General features: G+C 38.1%; 2 protein-coding genes across 3 annotated transcripts in view; one reads left to right on the forward strand and one right to left on the reverse strand.

Annotated features, from left to right (window-relative positions):
- LOC146457014 (uncharacterized) overlaps window positions 1-5,911 on the forward strand; it is a 29,702-nt gene extending 23,791 nt beyond the window's left edge. The window contains exons 12-19 of the mRNA XM_085092422.1: window positions 395-660; window positions 1,126-1,207; window positions 1,956-2,063; window positions 2,366-2,476; window positions 3,625-3,657; window positions 4,210-4,335; window positions 4,931-5,038; window positions 5,564-5,911. Coding sequence (XP_084948548.1) covers window positions 395-660; window positions 1,126-1,207; window positions 1,956-2,063; window positions 2,366-2,476; window positions 3,625-3,657; window positions 4,210-4,335; window positions 4,931-5,038; window positions 5,564-5,577 — 848 coding nt within the window. The 3' untranslated portion in view covers window positions 5,578-5,911. The remainder of the gene's footprint in view (window positions 1-394; window positions 661-1,125; window positions 1,208-1,955; window positions 2,064-2,365; window positions 2,477-3,624; window positions 3,658-4,209; window positions 4,336-4,930; window positions 5,039-5,563) is intronic.
- A 136-nt stretch (window positions 5,912-6,047) lies between these two features.
- On the reverse strand, window positions 6,048-8,996 carry LOC146457016 (putative tyrosinase-like protein tyr-3). Of its 2 annotated transcripts, XM_085092423.1 has the most exons (5): window positions 8,397-8,996; window positions 8,211-8,308; window positions 7,838-7,954; window positions 7,111-7,218; window positions 6,048-6,901 (listed from the first exon to the last, which is right to left on the reverse strand). In XM_085092423.1, the coding sequence occupies exons 2-5, from the start codon at window positions 8,287-8,289 to the stop codon at window positions 6,792-6,794; spliced, it is 414 nt and encodes a 137-aa protein (XP_084948549.1). In that variant the 5' UTR covers window positions 8,290-8,308; window positions 8,397-8,996; the 3' UTR covers window positions 6,048-6,791. The 2 variants fall into 2 exon arrangements, with proteins under 2 accessions (XP_084948549.1, XP_084948550.1); XM_085092424.1 differs by lacking the exon at window positions 8,397-8,996 and having other exon boundaries at window positions 8,211-8,385.
- Window positions 8,997-9,821: the final 825 nt, after the last annotated feature.

Here is a 9,821-nt window from a genome sequence, read left to right on the forward strand (position 1 = left end):
CAAACGGTGCACGACTCCCCATTCCTCTAGGCTCGGCTTGGATGGGGGGGGGGGGGGGGGATGTTTAGGGTTAGGGTTAGGGGGAGGGGGGAGGAAGCCAAAACGGGGTGCTCATTATTGACAGCTGCAATCTTTGATAATAACATAGCATTTGGACCGGAATTCATGATTTTTAAAGCCTAAGATGGCAACAGGCGGTGACAGTAGTATATAGCTAAGAACAAACTCCATTGATAAACATGTTTGCAATTCTACTGGAAAGAAGACCAGTCGTCATCTACATACAAATTCTTAGATCGCTATTTGGTGAGCTAAAACAAATAAAGACTGTTATCCTAAAGGGGATCATTACTAAAATACTGAGTTGAGTATTACGTTTTTTATTTGGCCTCAGGTTATTATCTATACATGGAGTCATCCGCGCCCGCTCGAGCAGGTGCTCGTGCCATCCTAGAGAGCCCATGGTTGAAAGCTCCCAGAGGAGGACAATGTATGAAGTTCTTTTACACCATGTTCGGTAAAACAATGGGCTCACTTTTCGTCGTGCTACAGCAACGTAGAAAACGAACCGTAACTATTTTTGCTAAAAACAGGAACCAAGGCATATACTGGATTGGAGCTAAAGTCAGTTTGGATATCCCAGCGGGAGTGAACTATAAGGTGCTTTCATCTTCAGATAAATAATATAAATAGAAGCCAAGTTGATTTAGGTTAGCGAAATGACCTACGGGAGTTCAGTCTGTGGACTTTCGATCATGTTCGATGGAACATTCTGTGAAGAGTTAACACGGTCGCTGGTTCAAGGCTAGTTTTGTCTTTACATTGTCGTACTGTTTTCTCAAAGAAGAAGCCTTTCTCCACATTGTCGTTCTCCACCCAGGTGTTTAAAATGCAGGTGTAAACGCCCCGATGCACTAGAATACCAGCCAGGGGGAGTAGAAATGCTCCTTGTTGTTGCATCTCACAGAAAACAGATAGTTCTAAATCTAACTTTACCGTTTATTCATGTTTTGAGGTCAAAATGTTGTTCTCTTTCAAGGCTTCGCATAAGGGTACTTAATAAATTAATAATTAATAATTTTAAGTTTGATTTCATGGGGTTTTTTTTTATTATGTTTCTTCTAGATTAAAATCTTTGCCCAGATAGGTCAACCTGGATACTCAGACATCGCTATTGATGACGTGTACTTTGATCCCGGACTTTGCTGTAAGCATAGCTTATAAAATTATCGTTACATTACCTTTGGATAAGACCAAAAGTTTGCTTAATATACCAAACTGTGTTTGCAATGTTACACCTCATGTACTAAGGTTTACCAGCCGGTCTATCAAAACTATTAAAGTAACAAAAAGGCCTTATCAATCAACTTGCATAGTTGGAGTATTGGTCAGCCGGGGCACATGCGCAGTAGAGTCCGGTTGAGACTAATTTGCATACATCTTGTCGTGGGATTTTTGCTTTTCTGGAATTGCAAAAGCTTTCAAAAATTTCGCAACAAACAGCAGCTTCTGTGATTACTAAAGAACTTTGGTAAATAAAAGATTCAGCTTACTTTCCGAAAATGAACGCGATTCAAACAGACTAAAACAGCTTCCTGAACTCTACGACGGTGTTTGAAAAAGTTGGGCCAACGATTTCAAAGTGATTTCAACGCGCGCCATTCCGCCTGGGGTGACGTACTCCCTTTAAAAGGCACTCGATTACGTGTCCAAGGAGAAGAGAAGGGAAGAAGAGGGAGAGAGATAAAGGGTGCAAGCTGTTAAAGGTGGGATGAGCCTCTATAGGCGTGTGAGGCTTCAACCGTTTCAGGACGCCATGGCATTTTCTGTGCCCTTGAGCGGGTTGAACCAAACCTTCCGGTTAATACTCGTCATGTCTTGAACCATAATTCATTACTTAATAATTAATCATTCCTTGCTCCATCCGTTTATTCATGCTTCATTTGTTTCCTCAGTCTGTCAGGATGACTACGTATCTTGTCCAAAATGGAAAGCCCAAGGGTATTGTAGGAAAGATGTCAATTTTATGAGCAAGCATTGCGCAAGGAGCTGTGACACTTGTGGTGAGTTTCAGTTACGTTATTTCATTTCATTATAATGTCAAAATAATCAGATCGAAATTACTTGAAAGATTGTTATTATTATTTTTTTATGGTTGTCATTTATCCAGCATTGAAACAGTATATTTTATTATTGGATTTCCCGCGATTACAAAATTTTAGTCTTGATGACTTTCTGCGAAACTGCACTTAACTAGTTGTCTTCTTTCAAATATTCGCCAGTATACACATACGTGAGGATAACGACGCCTTCGTACTTCTCAAAGGGAACCTAACTTTTTTTCTTGCATTTACTTCTCATAAAGAATGCAAGGACGATAATGCAAACTGTCCAGGGTGGGCAGCCCAACCAAACGGCTGCCAAAAAAATCGTGCGTACATGCGTGGTAACTGCAAAAAGAGCTGCAAAGTTTGTCGTAAGTATTTTCTTGTTCTTATTCTTCTTTCTAGGCAGGGTGAGGGGGGGGGGGTAGGTGGGGGTGGGCGTTCTAACGTTGAACACAAACGTAAATGACACGAAACTTCTTCATTTTTTCTGAAATTTAACTTGAAAGGAGTTGATATGTTAGATGGTAGATCAGGGTTCAGTGAATTTGTTGTTACTATGACAATCATTTTTTGACTGGCAAATTGCAGAAACCGGACGATTCCTGTTTTAAGTATACAGTGAATTTTATGTTTCCATATCTGTTTCCATATCATACTTGCGTTCTTCTTTACATTTTGATTTCTTTTAGGTAAATTTAGGGTAATACAATGGACTATTAAGCTTTTTAAAACAAAATTAAGCCAAACAAGCGAAAAATTAAAGTAAAATGGAACGTTCTTACTGAACGCGCAGGCTTGTTCTTCACACCTATTATCCTCGGATTTTTTGACTGGTTTTTGCTTTTATTTTTTTTGGCGTTTTTAACCTGAGAAGGAAGCGCATTTCACATCTCTTCGTAATTCGAGAGTATCAAAGCTTTGACAAAGGAATTTGGAAATTGGTTTAAGAACGTCCAACCTCTTTCATGTATGAACCACAACATGTAAAGATTACCTCAAATAACGCGTCGTCATCTTTAATTTCTTAACTTTCTTCAAAACCTTACAAATTCGTCCAAATTGGTCACAGAATTAGGACAAAGTCAGGACATAAATTTTGAGCACGTGGGAATTGAAATCTTGTGGTCAAGGAAGCTTCAAGTTACATGAACAATGATATGACACAACAAATTGTCGCCACCTGAAATGTAAGGAAAGCTGGAGAATTTGATGGTGTATCCCCTAATATGAAAAGAAAAATTTACGACTGTCAAAACTCAGTACGGGAGGTTTCCCTCTCCCTCCCCTCCGCCACTTTCGCCGTCCCAGAGCTGAAGAGGGTTAACATATTCCTTAAGCTCAGCTTTGAAAAAGACAGGTGTTAATATTTGGGCATTCGAGTCGGTGAACCAGTTGACGCTGGTTGACTTCCGACGCGCATCGAGTTCTGTTCACCCACTTCGCTCAGAATCATGTCATAAAAACCAGATAATTTATTTGTTTAAAGACCAACGTACTAATACCTCCCTTTTTTTAGATCCACCTAAAGGTCAGACAGCTCCCATATCAGGTCAGTTTTGTAAAGCTATCAGATCATTTTTGATATTAATATAGAGTCAATGCTAATCTGATCCGCCACTAAATACTTTATCTTACTAAAGATTGACTTATTGTAGACATATGAGAAAAACCTCACTTAAGAACCAGGAATCAACAAGAACGTACGTAGTAGAATGGTTAGTTTCATTTGCACGTGCACGTATACTTCCGCGCGATTAAACAAGGCATGAATTAAAGTTAAGGGCTGCAACTAACTGGTATATTAAAGTTTGACTTTATGTAACTAAACGGATTACTAATAACTGTATAGCTAGTAGACTGTAGTTAACGCCGTTGATATGGCGGTAACCTTTGTGTGCATATACACTTTCAACAATGGGTTATCTTTTGAGAAGATTAAAACTGATCAGGGTGTAATTGTTTGTTAGCTCGTATGTACAAATAGCAGTTCCTGCAGTAACACAACGGACATATCATGTCATGACATGGTGGAATGATACGACAGAGAATAACAACGACCAGCCACAATTACGTTTTCTCACTTTGATGTGATCTGTTTAAGCTATCAAAAGGCCCAAAGTGTGTAAGGATAGTGATGAAACACAGTGTCCTATTTGGGCGAGGATGGGACAATGCAAGAAAAATCCATGGATGAACCAAGGATGTGCTTTAAGCTGTGGCAAGTGTGGTAAGTAATATATAAAACCCAAGGAAGGGCATTTCGTCCCATTTTCAAAAGCAAGAAGTCGGTTGAATAAATGATTGGCAGTGAGTTTTCTTTTTTAACCGACTTCGTGGTATTTGGAAATCGGTTGCCCTTTCGAGTCTTTGATATAGCTTCTCAAAGCATAAACAATTCTTTGAGAAATTCAAATCAAAAGCCCACCGATTTTTATGATAATTAAGATCATATTGCCAAACCTCCTTCGCGTTAGTCGGTTTTCCTTTGTGTTTTCTTGAAAAAATATTAATGAATTTCAAAGAAACTTTCGGTCCAAATTTGTTATAGGAAATTTATCATTAAAATGCATGCCATAGCGTTTATACTCGGCTTCTACTGGTGTTTCTGTAATTCTTCCCAGTCGCGTTACTTTGTTTCTACTCCTTGGCTGTATAGAAATAAATTGAACGAGTTCGAGTACGTTCACAATATTAGATTCTGGTGCCCTTTTCTACACCGTTTTCAAATTTTGGACGATCAACCCTCTTGATTTTGGATTACCGCAGAGCTATAGTTATACAGCAGTCGACCAATAATATTTACTTAAGCTTACTTTTTCCAGTTTGTAAAGACAACCATGCAAGGTGTACAGAATGGGAGAAGATAGGAGAGTGCGATCGCAACAAAGACTGGATGCAAGACAATTGTGCCAAGAGCTGTCGTGTGTGTGGTAAGTTAGAAATAAAATGTACACCTTTGGCACTGTAACAAGGGTCCGCATTGAACGGGTAAATTTTGCAGAAAATAATATGTACCACGTTTTGCATGCTCATTGTCGTGAAGTGTCTGTATTAAAAGGTTGTTCATCAATTGGGAAAACACTGTTTTGAAAGTGCAACTCAAATCCTTAAAGATTTTTGGAGAGCGCCTGATAGATATGGATTTCTCATGTTTAATTTTCAGGGGTAAATACAGCAGGGTTGGCTGATTAGAAAATAGACATATAAGAAGTCAGAACTGTGGGACACTACTTCAGAGAACATAACATCATCTTAAATCCTTTACGCTTCGTCAAGTCACCTGCCCGCAGGAGTTGCGAAAAAAAAAATCCTGCGTTTCTAATGTTCCTTAGCTAGTGTAGCCACTGGTCGAGGGAAAGACTAGACTACTGGCGCTCAGAAGCTATAACTTTTATGCTAAGATTTAAGAAGAATGCTTTGCCTAGTTTCTTTTTTCTTCTTCTTCTTCTTTTTAGGCGCGCGGAGCTAGGGACCATGACCATAACAGTGGAATGTGGATCAAACTTGGAGAAAGTAATAAGAGTGAAACGTTTATGAGGGAACAGTGGAAGAAAAACTGTAAGAAGTGTTAAACACTTCATATAGAGCCATTCATTAGTTTTTCCTTTTTTTTTTATCCAAATTAGTTCATTATATGGTTCCACAGTACTTTTAGTTTTATCGAGGTATGATGTATTGCAGTTTGCAGCATGTTAACATTTTTTACACGGTTTGGTAAAAGGGTAAACTTTTATATCGCAAACTATGTCATACCACTTTGTTAGGGGATTCCACTTACAAGGAACTAAAACGTGATTACTTAAGGAAAGTATTTCTGTCTTTTTAAAAAGAAAACCTCGAAGTATTGGAACCGAAATACGGGCGAAAAGAACTTCAAACTGTCCTCGGGGCCATGCGGTTTCAAAATACTGTTGTTGTAGAAAATGAGCGCACGAAAACATTGTAGTCTGGAGTGTTGACAAGAGGGTAGGGAAAAGAAGGGGCGGTGATTTTATACAATGCGTTAGTATGAGGTGCCAATCTTCTTTTAGTTCTTAACCTTTTAAGGACGAAAAGGATGGTTACCAGACATTTCTCGACCATCCCCACCCTCCCCCCCCCCCCCACAACTCACAACCACCACCCATGTTTCATAGTGTCCAATGGGAGCATCAATTGATGCATTTCATTTCCAATTTGACTTATGTAAACGTCAACGTCATCAAAAGAGTGAGTCACGTTTTTAACTAAAAGGCGATATTGTAGGGGAGGAGGGGGATTGCACTCTTTGTTAATACCAACTGAACTTAGTAAATGATTAATATACTTGGCAAATATCGTGAATTGTTGACCAATCAGGTCAATAACACGAGACATTTATAACATCTACGGACGATCCCCAATTTACTCGACTCGGATAATGACTTCCGCTCAGGTTGTCGAACCATCAGTTAATGTCATCTTAAACAGTCCTTTTCAGGAATACACTCACCCGGATGATCATAAATTAGGCACTAATGACATGACTCCAGGGCAGAAACCATTTACCAAAAAGAAAGAGAATTGTTATTTATTAGTTTATTTCTTTATTAATTTATATCATCTTTTACTCTTTAACATTACAGTTTATTCTTCCTCTGATCATGAGGAAAAAAAATGCCGTAACATTTTCTACATAGTTTCAAGCATGTGTGCGGAGTGGCCCTATGAACAAAGACCACAGCTTTTTCGGCAATAAGCTTTCATGTAGCATTTCTTGCACCCTCCATGCCTCTTAGACCATGGACCGCAACGTTCATCATGGTCCGTACATCCTAAGAAACGAAGACATTGAAAAATGACTTAAATTCTTCTGCTCGCGGTGACTTTAGACGTGAATAACCTTTTTTTAATAAAACTGCAAGTCCACAGTATGTGGAACAGTGGCGTTCCAGTTCTTACGCAGGTTAGATTAGTTGGTACAATAACAGAAACAGAAAAAATTGAAAGGTAAATAGCAAGCAGAAGGGTGAGCCAGACTTACCACAAAGACAGCTTTTAGCGCAGTTTTTGCGCATAAAACCAGGATTGCGTGTGCACTCGTTATTCGCTGACCATAATGGGCATTGTTGCTGATTCCTATCGACACACTCTGGGCGTGAAAAAAAGAAAATTATAAAATTGCGTCTCATTGTCACAAAATAAAGACATTTTTAGGAATTGTTACAACTTGATTTAGCTTGAAATTTTGTTTACAATTAAAATTTCAGGTGAAAAATGCTTTTAAGCTTTTCGCATGAAATGCAATGCGTTGGTTAATACACAATTAACCAAAAGTCAATTGTTCGGACACGCCTTTTGTCGGCGTCATTTATAATTTCGTTTACCATTTGGAGTTCTTTGTGGGTTATTGTGCTCGCTTTTGTTGTGATTAATTAAAATATTTACTTAGGTTTTGGTTGCAAGACAATGAATTCAAAATTGCTCTGTATCGTGGAGTGAGTTAAGATTAAGTCTCGAACGGCTCACTCAGTTTTCTGTTAGTCTTGCTTTGAGCTGCGCTCTGGTATTAGTTAGAAAAACGCGGGCCACCTTCTCAACCAAGGAGATCAATCATGACTTGCTCTTGCTCACATGAAACTTAGAGGCAGTTACATGTCTGCTTTGAATTCTCATTGGTCTGTTACGTTGTTTATGTCTATTGTGATTGGTTAATGATAGACGGCAGGCGCGCGTTGGATATACAAGTTAACGAACACTTTATCCCTCACCTATTTCGCAATTTTTCCCTTGGAAACGTTCAGGGCATTGACAGGAATAACCACTAACTTCGCTGGGTCGACATGTTCCACCATTGCACAGTCTTGGATTAGAACAAGGATCATCATCTACAACAGAAAATTACTACACTTAATTTTCTTAGTATAATATAGAAGCTTAAAAATCCCTGCTAAAAAGAAAAATTAAGAAGACTTTAAGTGAGTTATCATAGGACCCTCATAGAGATAAATCATTGTAATCCCTTCGGAGCACGGCACAAAAATAAAACCTTTTCTTCTAATCAGTTGCACTGAATAATGTAACATAAAAGTTAGTAACAGAGAACTAGTTTCTGTTAGAAACTAAGTCACTCAAACATCTTACAAATGCTCAGCTTCACACGTGCCTCTAGTTGTCCCACAGCAGCCAAAACCATCATTAGAACTGCATAAAATTTATCCATTATGATGGAAGGTTACAGCCTAAAAAGACAGAGCTGTTTAGTTTGTAATGTAAAACAATAGTTCAGAAATAAAAGTCTTGAAATTCTTGTAAACGAATTCACCTTACCTATTTGTATCACTCCTTGTTTTGCTCGTCACCTGAATTCCGAGTTTTGGTTTCTACAGGAAGATTATGGTCAAAACAGATGCAGTCACAGGTATAAACGTAATTTGTAAAAATTAAACGCGGGGGTGAAGTTATTACAATTTCTTCATTGGAAACAACTGTCATGATCTTATCGATTGGTTTCCAAGTTGACAAGGAATTTAATTAAATCGTTGTTTTTTAAAGGAAAATGCAATTATACTTGGCCCCATTTTACTTTGTAAATGCAGATTCATGACTTAAAGATTATTAACACAATAACGCATTTCCAGAATTACCTGAAAACGATTACAAACATCACTAAGTGAGGTAATAAATTTTATTTCTACATAAGGCCAATTGCACTGGTGAAATATGTCATCATCTGCATTTTTAATTCTGGTCCACTTAAACGTTTTTTAATCAAAGAGGATCTACACCTACACAACAAACGGGGAAGGGAAAATGATGCTTGAAAAGCGCGTATTCATTGCGTATTGTTACACCATACAACTACTTGGAGAAAAGTAACTCTGCCCATTATTTTTAATTAATTCTTTTAAATTGGCATAATTTTTTTTATAAAATCCATAAATTCATTTAATAAAAAAAAAGACCTTTTCGAACGCCTTTCGTGTTTTTAAACTGAAAATTGAAGAGTTAGTAATTATATCGGCCATAGATCGTGCAGTTATTGATTCCATGACTGGCTGTTTGCCCATTTCCTCAGTAATGGCTTATCCCCTCGCTAATGATCACACATTCCACAGATACAAAGATATCACCTTCTATTTTTTATTTCCAATTTCACGTCGTTATTCGGATTTTTACAATTCTCCTCACCAAAATGTTTGCTAAGAACTGTGCAATGACTGAGGGAGTAACTCTTTCCTTCGACTTACAATACTCTAAATTTTACCCTAACAGGCGGCCCTTGTATCAATTTTAAAAAAGTGTTATAAAACCCTTTGTTCTACGTCTTTTTTTTCCAGGAGACAGCCATTTTGGATAATTTACGTTCAGTCGACTAACGTGATAATTGGAACCGAATTTCGTTCTGAAATGGTTCGGGAAACTGTAGTAATGAGATCAGGGATGAAAATAGAGCAAAAGCGTTCGAGAAATCCTGAAAAAAGTGCACAATCTAAAATCACTTTGAAATGTCACAAAAATAAGTATATGGAAAGGGAACGTGTTGAACTAAACGTTTGCTTGCAACTTCCTGCGGAAATGATACCTTTCAACACATTTAATTTAGGCGTTGTTCTAAGATCAGATTTAGAGGTATGCCTGCTGTAATCAGGACATCGCGGAAGTGAAAACTGTGCGTCCTTGATTGACAGATGTCTCCCAGAAATAGCTAGGGCTGTTACAAGGTCCAATTAGTGCATTTGGAATGTTAAACGT

Source organism: Pavona decussata, unplaced genomic scaffold (genome assembly GCF_977016875.1).
Source record: "Pavona decussata unplaced genomic scaffold, jaPavDecu1.1 SCAFFOLD_249, whole genome shotgun sequence".
Taxonomy (NCBI): Eukaryota; Metazoa; Cnidaria; class Anthozoa; order Scleractinia; family Agariciidae; genus Pavona; species Pavona decussata.